General features: G+C 65.9%; 3 protein-coding genes across 3 annotated transcripts; 1 reads left to right on the forward strand and 2 right to left on the reverse strand.

Moving 5' to 3' along the window:
- Positions 1 to 1,444: 1,444 nt before the first annotated feature.
- On the forward strand, positions 1,445 to 3,871 carry MNEG_9163 (peptidylprolyl isomerase; the record flags this gene model as incomplete). Its single annotated transcript, XM_014042363.1, has 7 exons — positions 1,445 to 1,495; positions 2,358 to 2,397; positions 2,616 to 2,777; positions 2,961 to 2,991; positions 3,192 to 3,249; positions 3,478 to 3,543; positions 3,728 to 3,871. 7 exons carry the CDS (start codon positions 1,445 to 1,447, stop codon positions 3,869 to 3,871), a joined length of 552 nt encoding a protein of 183 aa, XP_013897817.1.
- Positions 3,872 to 6,610: 2,739 nt separating this feature from the next.
- Positions 6,611 to 7,588, reverse strand: MNEG_9164 (hypothetical protein; the record flags this gene model as incomplete). The annotated part of the gene is made up of 3 exons (XM_014042364.1): positions 6,611 to 6,848; positions 7,034 to 7,185; positions 7,568 to 7,588. The coding sequence occupies 3 exons, from the start codon at positions 7,586 to 7,588 to the stop codon at positions 6,611 to 6,613; spliced, it is 411 nt and encodes a 136-aa protein (XP_013897818.1).
- A 728-nt stretch (positions 7,589 to 8,316) lies between these two features.
- MNEG_9165 (hypothetical protein) lies at positions 8,317 to 10,631 on the reverse strand (the record flags this gene model as incomplete). Its single annotated transcript, XM_014042365.1, has 5 exons — positions 8,317 to 8,636; positions 8,798 to 9,242; positions 9,506 to 9,682; positions 10,007 to 10,354; positions 10,584 to 10,631. The coding sequence occupies 5 exons, from the start codon at positions 10,629 to 10,631 to the stop codon at positions 8,317 to 8,319; spliced, it is 1,338 nt and encodes a 445-aa protein (XP_013897819.1).
- Positions 10,632 to 11,676: the final 1,045 nt, after the last annotated feature.

Genomic DNA, 11,676 nt, shown 5'->3' on the forward strand with positions numbered 1-11,676 from the left:
GGGGGGGAGGAGGGGCGGGGTCGGACGTGCTCGGCGTGGGTTTATGCAGGCTGCGGCGTGGTTTGGTGATGGCGCACGCTGGACGCACCCGGTCTCCCCTTGCGCGCGCGCGGGCACACACACACACACACACACACACACACACAAACTCAGACACACTTCACACAAACCCGGCTTTTGAGGCACAAACCACTCACAGCATCAAGCCGCGCTCCTGCGGCGCAAGGGTGCGTCTGGCCCCCATGTCCTTTAAAACATACACCGTCACACACTCTTTTGCACGCACGCACGCACGCACGCACATACACACACACACACACACACACACACACACGCGCACGCGCGCGCATGCACGCACCGCTTGGGCTCGTTTGCGAAGGGGTCCTTGAAGGCCTTCTGCTGGGCCCCCTCTTGGTAGCCCTTGAGCCTGCCTATCCGCATCCCCTCCAGCAACTCCCGGATCTCCCCCTTCTGATGCTGCTGGTACAGCCCCCAGAACGGCTCCACAGAGCCGCCCGCTGCGCGCCGCAGTTGGGGGCGGGCGGATTGGAGGCGGGGAGGTGGGGGGTGATGAGAGGGTGCTATTGGGCGGGTGGATGAAGGGCGAGCAGCAGGGGGTCCGTCGGAGGGCTGAGGCATGGGGACCAGGGTTCTTGGGTTCGCTTGTCGGCCGCATGCGTGTGTGTTCAAGTTGGTGTGTGTGCATGCGTGTGTGCATGCGTGTCTGCACGCGCGCGTGTGCACGTGTGAACATGTGCAGTTGTGCGTTTGTGTGTGTGTCTGTGTGTGTGTGTGCGTGTGTGTGTTTGTGAGAGAGAGAATGTGTGTGTGTGTGTGTGTGCGCGTGTGCGTGTGTGTGTGTGTGTGTGTGTGTGTGTGTGGTAGTTCTGCGCGCGCGCATGCGTGCGCAAGCACGCGCGCGCCTGCATACCTGCCAGCATGATCTTTTGGGATCCACCAGGATGGGAGTGGACGAACTCAGTGATGTCATACACACCCCTGGTTCGGTTGTGAGGGGTGGTGAAGATTGAATACAGGATGGCAGCGCCGCGGGGCCAGAGACGCACTAGCACATGCGCCTGAGGAAGATGTGGACCGAACATCGGGGCCCCTCTCCTATTGCCCAAAGGCTGGCAGCTGCTTGGCAATTCACCCGCCCATGCATCCGCAGGCTGCCATCTGCCAACATACAGCCCCGTGGGAACCATGTGACATTTGCCCTGCCCCTTGCCTCCACGCGATGGTGGTGTCCACCCGCCTCCCTCACCCGCGGTACGTCACCCAGATTCGGCTTTCAGGGGTCTTGTGAGCCGCCACCTCCTCCTCCGTGTACTCCGGCAGCTGCTCGGCGGCTGCCACAGGCGTGGCAGCGGGCGTGGCCTTGGCGGCGGCCCCCGCCGCCGCCGCGACAGCCGGCGGCTTGGCCTGCTGCGCTGGCTCTGCGATGGCCGTTTTCGCGCCCGCGGCGCCGGCGGCGGCGGCCGCCGTGCCGGCGGTGAGGAGGCCGAGGGCGCCCCACTGCAGCCAGTTCCGGGGCCCTTTCGCGCTGCCACTGGGCACGGTCGCGCCGCCGCTAGGTGCAGCAGGTTTTGATGCGGTCGCGGCCCGGCTGGTATATGATGCGGCTGCCATTGGCAAGCCTGCGCTAGTGCGCCCTTGACGAGCTGCAACTGCACTGGTTGCGGCAGCACACGCGCTCGCCGCTGCCGGCAACGCCGCCCACAGTGCGGGTGCATGCTGCAACAGGGCATGGCCCTGGAGCATGGTGGACCTCCAGGCCTCGGGCAGCCAAGTGTGGACAGAGGTGTGGTGATGGTATGTGGCACGACGCCAAGCGCTGCTTTGGTACGAGATCAACGCGCGTTTTAGTATGTGTTTGAGCGTTTTGTTAGATCGCTTCGCGGCAGCATTGATCCCCAAGTGCGTCACGACGAGTGACATCAGGTGACGATTTTGAACAACGGAAAAAAGCAACAGCGTGCAGGAAAAGTTAAGCTGATGTAAGTCAAAACAGTCTCTTGACCTTTAACAGCACAATGCACCATCAGACGCTTGCATCTAGCAGCAGGGGCCGGCTTGCGCATCGAGTTGCGCGCCGCTCGCGCTGCACCCCTTCCTTGCGTGGATCTGGGCCGCTCTTACTTGCAACTGCTGCGCGCACTCGGCAAGTAACGGCACTCTGCTGCACAACAGGCCCCGTGGCAGACGCCGCCGCCGCCCCCGCGGCGCCGTCGCGCTCCGATTTGCTGCGCCGCAGCGCCGTGCTTGCGGCAGCCGCCGCGGCGCTGGTGGCACCCCTAGGCCGGCCGGCACCGGCGGCGGCGGCGCGGCCGAGCTCAATCGTCTCCGTGCTGCAGGATCAGGGCAGCGGCAGGTCAATCGTCAAGACCGCCTCTGGTGCGGCTCCGGGGCCGCGCGTGCCGCACGCCTGCGCGGCTCCGGCTGGCGTTGCGCATCCCTGGCGGCAGCTACCTGGGGTGCCGCAGAGCTGCCCTGCGGGAGCCGCGGCCCCTGCGCCTGCCTGGGCGCTACCTGGCCCCTGCTCTACGGGCCTCTACCATACATGCCGCCCGAGCCTGGCACCACTCCACCCCCCCCCTTCCCCCAATCTCAAGGCATCAAATACACTGACCTTGAGGCGGGCGGCGGCGAGGCGCCGAAAGTGGGTGATCTGGTGATGTGCGATCTGGTGCTGTCCCTAGAAGACGGCAGCAAGGTGCTCGACACGCGGGAGACCGGCACGCCCATAGCGTTCCAAGTCGGCATCACAAACCCGCGTGAGAGGGGGACGATCGCGGGCGCCATGTTGTGGTGCGTGCGACGCGCTCGCGCTTGCTGTCAGCAGATGACGAGATGAGGTCAGCCTCGTCTGCAGCAACCGCTGTGGCTCCAGCTGGATTGCAATTCCGACCCTGGCGCCTGCCTGTCACGCGCCCAACAACCGCCCGCACCCCTCGCAGTCGTCACTGAGGGTCTGGAGGAGGTGGTCAGGTGGGGGCAGGCGGGGCAGGCTGAGGCGCAGTCGCCTGCAGTAGCTGCCCTGCTCTGCTTGGGTGATGCCGCCCTCCGCCCAGTAGGGCACTCACCATCTGATTGCTGCGAGGGACACACACACACACACACACACACACACACACATGCTTGGCCAATTGAGTAACCCCGCCCTGCGCAACACTCATCCAACATCGCAGGGGCATGAAGGCCGGGGGCACGCGGCTGGCGGTCGTGCCGCCGGCGCTAGGCTACGGGGTGAGCAGCAGCCGCGCGCTCTACTGCCTGTGCCGCCGTGCAGACGGCTCCGCCGCGCCCCTCGGGCGATGCGGCTGTGTTTGGGACGCAGAGCCCTTGTGTGTGCCGCAGGCCCGAATTGACTGGCCGCTGCTGCTGCACGCGGCCAGGCAGCCACCCAACCCGCCCGCAGGGTCCTTGTTGCCGCTCACACCCCCCTTCCAACGGCCTCAACGCCCGCCCTGCCAGGCTAAGGCTACGCAGCCGCGCGGCATCGACGCGCCCATCCCAGGCAACGCGGACCTCTATTATGAGGTGGGGGCTGTGCGGCGCCCCGCCGCGAGGCGCACAGAACGACCCGCGCCCGCGCCGGCAAGCGCCAGCGCGCGCTCGCGCCCTGGTCCCCGCTGCGCCCGCCCACCCGGCCTGGCGGCCCCCTCTGTGCTCCGTCCCCGCACGCTGCGCGCCACCCCCAACCCCCCTTGATGCCACTGCGCAGGTCGAGCTCCTGCGCTGCCAGGGCACCCCTGTGGGCACGGCGTGCTGCTCCGAGGCCAAGTTTGCGGAGCGCGGCGGCGCGTGCATCCCCGCGGAGACGCTGAAGCAGCTGGAGGCCATGATGAGCCTCAACATCAATCTGTGAGGGACGGCTGCCTGCGATGACCCACGATCCAGGGGCCTGGTGGGCCAAGCGGCCGGGATCGAGGGGGCTTGCAGGCCCCAGGCTTGCGGCGAGGCGGCACGCAGGCAGTCACGCCTTGGGGCTGCAAGAGGAGTTGTCGCCCGGACCACAGGGCTCGCCCTCTGCCACGTTGCACGAGCACTCAAGCAATCTGTCCTGCACTCACCCGGCGTGCGCCCGAGACTGCAGCTAGACAGTAGCTAGGAACCCCAGTCGTCGCCTTGCCCCCAGCCCGTCACATCACGTTGTGGGTCAGCATGCGCCATCAAAGTGCCTGACCAAGCCATGCAAGCTCAATGTTGTTATATTTTACACAGGTTTTTGATGCCTCACAGCTCCCGCACTTGCTCGTCCTCGCTCGCGACACAGCGCCCTCACTCAGGGCCCGACCATCAACCCCATGCGCGCCTAAAAATTTGAGGCCGCACCACGACACTTCCTCACGTCAGCACTTTTTTTGGGTGGTGTCCAAGCAGCCGCCCAAGCGGCGCTCGCCTCCAATTCCAAGCACGGTACCTTCTTTTTGGCTTTTTTATATATTTGTGTGTGGAATTGGATCATGCATCCTTTCAGGGGTGATTAGCAGGGCTTGCAGCCCGTCCCTTGCCACCTGAGTAAAGCATGCACTTTCGTTCCCTTGTGACGGTTGATACAGACGCCCATTGCCCCAAAAAAAACCCCACCCAGGAAGGAGGACCAGATCAAAGCGACGAGGTGAGTACGACCCCCAAATGTCACAGGCCGGGGGCTGATGAGATGAGGTTTATGGTGACGCGACGCAATCGCCGTGGGGGCAACACATGCGCGCGCGGCCGCGAGGATGGCCGCTGAAAGCAAAGACAGGGGGGTGGGGAGTCCGGCCGGTGAGCCAGGGTGCGCGTCCATGCTGATGCTCCACCGCAACCTTCCAAACGTTGTACAAGGGATTGTGGAGAACACATCCCACATACAAGCGCAACGACAGAGACATGGGGCAGGGGGCCGCGCCAGCAGGCGCGGCGGGCGCCAACAAACCGTGCCACGCATGGGGTCCACAAAACAAAACAGTGGGGGTGCTTGACACGACTTTCGGTGGGTTCAAAGCAGGGAGAACGCCAGATGGCCCGCCGCGGTGGGCGGCGGGCGCAATTCCACTCTCAGCATACCAAACACACTCGCGCACCGCCGGGCGCCGCACAAGCATGCAGCGCGCCGCCGGGCGCAGGGAGGGGGAACGCACACACAACACGCGCGATGTGGCAGAGGCTGCGGCGCGCCACCGGTTTCGGCGGGCAGTGGGCGCGGCCGCGCGGGGATTGTGCAGTGTCAAGATGATACTGGCTGAACTGAAATGCGTGCGTACAGGTGCAACAGCTCCGCGACCAACCGCCTACCACGCGCCAGGGCTGACGGAAAAAAGCCCGGCGCGCGACGCAAGGGTATGCCTTCCGGAAGAAAGGCGTTGGGGGGTCAGAGAGTTGTCAGTACCGGCCGCCCCCTGGCGCGCCCGCGCGGAGGGGGGAGCGGCGCTGCAAGGGCGCCGACCCCGGCTCTTGTGCGGGATGAGGGGGGGGGGGCGGTCGCACCATCCAGGGCTGGGGGGCATCATTGCCAGCCGCCCACGAAAGCACAAAAAGTCCATGCCATGGAGGGAACGTGGTTGGTGTCAGCAGCAATCAAACCCTGACGTAGTCTGTTGCGGTGAGAAAGTGAATGAGAGGCGGCCTGCCTCCTCCCACAATGCTCGTCGGCGGGCGGGGCCCTGCCAACAGACAACCCTGCCTGCACTAGCGAGGATCCGAATACTTTGGATAGGACAGACATCTGTGATGGGGCTCCCGGCCTGCGGCATAGGCCGGCAACCCAGGCGCCGCGGCGCGCGCACAGCGGCCGGCGCCAGTTGATGGCGCAGCGCCGCGACGCGACGCCGAGGCGCAGTGGGCACAGGCACAACGCTCGCCTGCCGGGCAGGTGCTCCCGGTGTTCGTTGCCCGCGCACACACTGCCACTCGCACAGCAGCGAGGGCACCAGTGGGCCCCCGCCAGGCGCGGCGGGGCGCTTTAGTGTCTCAGCGCCCCGCACAGGCGGGGGTGCGTGGGGTGGGTCGGGGTGAAGGAGCGCGAGGGCGCGGGTGGCCCCGTCGCTGCTTTTGGGAGGGGTTAAGTAGGTGGGGCCTGTGCTACCAGCTGCGTCATCTGCCTATTCTTCTTCTGCTGCTGTAATTTCGATGAGACATGACTGTCGGGCTGCGCGCGGCGCCATTCCAGCCTGCGCCGCGCCAGCCCCCAAGCGCTCCGCTTGTCAAGTGAGTTTGGGCCACGCCGCCGTGCCGCCCGCTCAGGTGTTGGGAACGCGCACGCCTTGCCGCCAGACGAACGCGCCTTGAGGCGCGCGTGCACGTGTGCGCGCTGCCACCGTGCCGCCGATAAAAGAATGATCGGCGGCCCTTAGAAGTTCATTATATGTTGGCCGCGGCCGCCGTCGGGAAATGGCCCCGCTTGGCGCACCGCTCCCGTTGGCCAGAGAGCCGGGCTGCCACATGGGCGAAGCGATGGGTGTGGGCCAGCGGGCCGGCGGCCGCATGGCGAGGCAGGCCACATCGGTGGCCCGCGCCCGCCTGCGGCGCGGCGCGCCGCGCCGCGCCGAACAGTTTGCTGCTGCCGCCCGTCGCCGCCGCCGTCGCCATAAGCTCAGTTCTCTTGATCAGGAAGGAGGCCGCTTCATGCCGCAATCGGCATGGACTTGGGCGGTGACGGCGAGCGGAAGGCGCGGGTCAGCAGGGACGAGGACGGGGTAGGCAGCGCGGACGGCTTTGGCGCGGCGGCGGCTCCAAAAGAGGGGCAGACGTAGCCCTGGCGGGCGTCCAGGGAGCACCGACGCGCCGGCGAGGCAGGCGAGGCGCGCTTGGCGGCCGTGCCGCTGCTCTTCTTGAAGTCGGGCGAGCGAGAGTGCTTGCCCCTATTGAGAGAGGATGGAGCAGCGGCATTGTGCGAGCCCGAAATCAAGGGTAAGTGAGGACGAGTGGTGGCGCAGTGGGATGTCACCGCGGCCGACGCGGTGAACTATCCCACCGAGCAGCCAACTGCGCACAGCCAAGATAACGTGAAGGTTAAGACTCCAGGTGCGCGGGCCGCGCCGCGCACCTTGGGGCCTCCAGGGCCTCGAACATGCGCGAGTCGCCAGCATCGGGGCACCAAGGCTGGAGCTCCCGGCCGTGGGTCACGAACGACTCGTGCTTCTGGCAGGCCTCGATGAGCCTGTCAACCAGGACGTCGGCATCACCGCGGAACACGGCCTGTGCGAGGGGAGGCGTGTGTGCAGGCAGCGTGGAGTTCTGAAGCCATGACGCAGCGAGGCCAACAAAGGGTGAGGGGCCCGCACACGCTGCGGGACCGAACCCACGGAGTGGAATGCGCCTGGAAAATGCGCATGTGATGTGCGGAGCCGCCTGGGGGATGGCGCGTAGCTGCACGAGAGAGATTCCCAGAGGGGCGCAGGCAAGGGGCAGCGCCGGGCAAATGCCACAGCCGCGTCCAGGAGCCACTGGGGTTCTGCTAAATGTGCCCAGGCGTATCGGAATGTGATTGTAAAGCGCGATGCGCCCCAGGTGGGGCCGCGAGGGGGCAAACGGACGGCGTCAGACAGGGCACCCCGGCCAAGGGGCCCATCACGCGCACCTGTGTAGAGCAGAAAGGCATCTTTGCTGTTTAAGTTATGCGAAGAGTGCGTCCACGGGGCCAAGATGTGATGCGTTTGGCACGGCTGCAACTCTGACCTTTTCAGACCGACCCAAACCCGGTCGAAGGTAGGAAACGACGTTGGAAGCTATCATCACTGAATCAAAGGAACCGGAAAAGTTCGCGGCGCCTCGGGCCAAAACGGGGACCGAGAAGGGGAGCAGAGCGGGCGGCAACATGATGCCGCATGTGCACCTTACAGTACGACTCGTCAGGGCCTGGCACCGACTTAAAATACACGGTAAATATTTCACACATGCGCAGTGGGGTGAGCCTATGCGCGCATTGACCGCCCGTCTCGATGCTGTAGGATGCTGTAGGGGCCACTGCGGAAACGGCAGCTGTTGAGGCCACCAGCAACATGCACTCCCAGCGCATGCAGAGCCCGTTTGTGTGCTGTAAGCAGTGTAGCCTCAGCAAACGGCACCAATTGCGGCTGTCGATTGTACTACAGGACTGCGCACGGGATGCAGTACAAGATCCCCGTGCATGCGCACGCTTGCGATATGCCACGCTTCACAGTTGCCACGACGCAACATGCCGCCCAACACACGCAGGGATGCAGCAGTTTACAACCCTTACGCACTTCCCTTAAGAAGGGGGAAACCTTGGGTTTTGGCTGCTGGCTGTGTATTGTGACTTGCCGGGCGCGCGCGGGGCGCTAGGGTCGTCGGGTCGCGTCGCGGGCGTCACCCCTGACCTTGCCCGGCCGCCAGCGCCTGCAGCACCGCCTGGAACCCGGGCGCCCCGTGCAGCGCCGCCAGGTCATTGTCAGCCGCAAGATCGCTCGCAGTCAACCACGCCCCACTGCTTCCCTGCTGCTGCTGCTGCTGCTGCTGCTGCTGCTGCTGCTGCTGCTGCTGCTGCTGCTGCTGCAACAAGAGCTGCTGGAGCAGTGTCAAGGCCTGGCCGGCCTCCCCGGCCAGGCAGAGTGCGCAGGCGGCGTTGTAGCGGACGTCGCGCCGCTCGCACAGGCGCCCCAGCTGCTCGGGCCGCTGCAGCGCCTGGCCTGTGGGGTGGCAGACGCGGTGGGTGTTGTGGCCAATGTGTGCGCACTGTTGCAACACACAGAGGGGCCATGATCGGATGGCAATCTGTTGTGACCAAATCCAGGCCTTCCCGACTGCTGCACCCCCTAATATGGTGATGCACGACACCAAAGCCGCCCACCGTAGTAAGTGCACGCCGCCTTGAAGTGCTGCCCTGCCGCCAGCGCGTCCCCGGCCGCCGCCGCCAGCCGCCCCAACGCGACGCCCGCCTCTGCCAGCCCCACCAACGCGTCGGCGTTGTGGCGGCTGATCGTCAGCGCCGCCTGGTACCCTTCATCTGCTGCGGCGCGCGCCGTGGCTGCCGCAGCCGCGAGACTGTCCGCGCTGGGTTGCGCCCCCGCCAACTGCTGCTGCTGCTGCTGCTGCTGCTGCTGCTGCTGTTGCTGCTGCTGCGCCTGCTGCTGTGTGCCGCCGCCCTGCAGCACGCCGCTCGAGAGCAGCTCAGCTGCGTCCATGAGCACGTCCCCAAGCGCGTTGGCGGGCGCGGTGTCGCCCCGGCTGAATTGCATCGCGTGGCGCAGGCGCTGCGCGGCCTGCTCCAGCAGCGCGCGGCGCTCACCGGGATCCTGGGGATAGCGGCAGAGGCAACGCCAAGGTGGGTACAAAAGTTGGCTCAGACGCCTGCGTCACCACCAAAGTGGCCGCAGGAATAACCGCACCCAGCCTGCCACATTGACGTGGTGGAGAAACAATGGAGCCGCTCGAACAGGGCTGGCACCTTGGTTCCTGTTGCAGCGCCGCAGCCAACCGGGGCCGCCGCCGAAGGCACCGCCGCGCGCATGCGCTGTCCACACACCTGAGCAGCCTTCGAGACCGAATGGAGCCCCACCCCCCAGTTGTGCAGCAGAGACGGCAGGTCGTCCCCCGCCTCGGAATCGCTCAGCCCGCAGCTGCGCTCGTACGCCGCGAGCGCCTCGCCAAACGCGGCGCGGGCGCCCGCAGCGTCGCCGGCAGATGCCAGGCGCTCGCCCTGCTGCACCAAGGCGTCAGCCATGTTGCTCAGCGTCTGCGCAAAGGGGCCGGCGCGGAGCTGTTAAGCATGCTTCGCAACGTGAGGTGAGGGGGGGCGACGTAGTACAAGAGCCAGAAGCCCAGATGAGTGCGACCAACGCATGCTGGCAAACGAGCCAGCCAGCATGGGTTTGGCTCAGACGCGCAGGGACGCGTCCTCGCTGCGCAGCAGTCGCGGGCCCCTGACTCAGCCCGGCGGCGCTTGACGCGCGGCAGCCCTGGGGGCACGTAGCTGCGGCAGGCTTGCCAACTATCGGCCCCACCCGCGCGCACGTGCAGCCATCCCAGCAGCCATCCCACGGCGCGGGCGGCCGCGCACCAGAGCATCCTCCTCCTGCTGGAGCGCCGCCTTGTACAAATCCACCGCCCGCTGCAGCAGCGCCCCCTCCGCTTCCGCGCCGCCGCCGCCACCGCCGCCGCCGCCCATGCTCGCCCCCAGGGCTCGCTCCGCCCACGCACACAGCGAGTTGGCCGCGTTGACGGCCGCGTCTGGCCGGACTACGCCGCCTGGCGCGACGACGACGGCGCAGTAGGCGGCGGCGGCGCGCTCGTAGAGCGAGGCTGCAGAGTTGGCCGCTTGGGACTCTGCTTGCACTGTGAGCTCGGAGTCCGGCAGAGCGGCAGCTGTGTCCAGCAATGCATCCGCCCACAACTGCAGGCACTCGCCCTGTGTGGGCGGGTTGGTGGGCGTGTGGTTGGGCTGATGGTGCCCGCATGCGCAGCACGGGTGCTGCCAGGGTGGGTGCGTGAGGGTGGGGCGCACGCTTTGTGGAAGTCAGGCATTCCCGCTGTTTCCGTCGTCGACAGCGACCACAGCAGCACGCGCCGCTCACGTGTCAGGCCGGCAGGGGGCGGGCAGGCACGCTGACTGCACGGCTTCATGCGCTATGGCGTACCAGGCCAAACGCCGCCGCCTGCTGCTCTTCGTGGGAGAGCCCAGCCATCCCGGCGACATGTGAGAATGCGGCCGCAGCCGCTTCGAACGCGCCCAGGGCGTCGCGGCCGCGCTTCCGCTCGGCGCGCTGCTGTAGTGTTTCTGCTTCTGCAAGATGGATGTGCGGACAAGAGGGTGCGAGGATGCGGCGGCCTTGGCCATGACGCTCGTTGCTGTGCAGCAGTGCCGCGGCGGGCAAGCACAACAGCTGCTCGAGGTGTGATGCTTCCTGAAGGCGGCGCTTGCCTTCCAGGAGAGTGGCAGGCGTGGAAGGCGCAGGCGTATCGATATCAGCTTGCCGTCGCCTTCCATCTCTGCCCCTGCCACGCGCCGACATGACGAATCGGCGAGGGTCACCGGTAGACTTTACAGATCTGGCGCACTACAATAAAAACAGTGTGTGTGCGGAACAAAAACGAAGTGAATCTCACACGATATGGATCATCCGTGCTGTGCAGGTCGTTTGCTGACATGAAGTACTGTACGGGACGCACCTGTGACCGTACCGGCAGCCACTGCGTGGCGACCTGTTCCATGCCTTTCTTCATTTGATTCCCAGGTTTGAAAGGCAGGAGCGACTATCCGTGACTTGCAATAACAATGGGGAATACTGCTACCCAAAGGCTTTGCCACCCCCCTTGTGAGACACTGCAACCCTTGCTCGCCGCGACAACAACGAAACACCGCCGCGTGTTTCACCGATGCCCCTAACTGCGTCAGTCTCCAGCTGGGGCGCAGATTTGCCAGCCCTGCCACCCGGCAACCCACGTCACCGAGGATCTTGGAATTACTCATTGGTCAGTGCACACAACTTTGGCACCGCCAGACCGTGCTGGCACCGTGATCGAGTTTGAATTGGATGAGGAGGGGGGCCCCGCAAAGGCGGGTGCGATTGGGCACTCCGCAGCAGTGCGATGGGGGTGAGCGGCGTCCTATGTGCATCACGTGTGTGGTGCCGAGCCCGCTAGCCGCCGCGCTGCTGATCTTACGCAGCAAGGCCCAGGGCGTCACTCTCCTCAATGCCAGAAGGACGTGAGAAACCTAGCGTTACTGCG

The sequence above is a fragment of the Monoraphidium neglectum genome, assembly GCF_000611645.1.
Source record: "Monoraphidium neglectum strain SAG 48.87 unplaced genomic scaffold scaffold01841, whole genome shotgun sequence".
NCBI lineage: Eukaryota > Viridiplantae > Chlorophyta > Chlorophyceae > Sphaeropleales > Selenastraceae > Monoraphidium > Monoraphidium neglectum.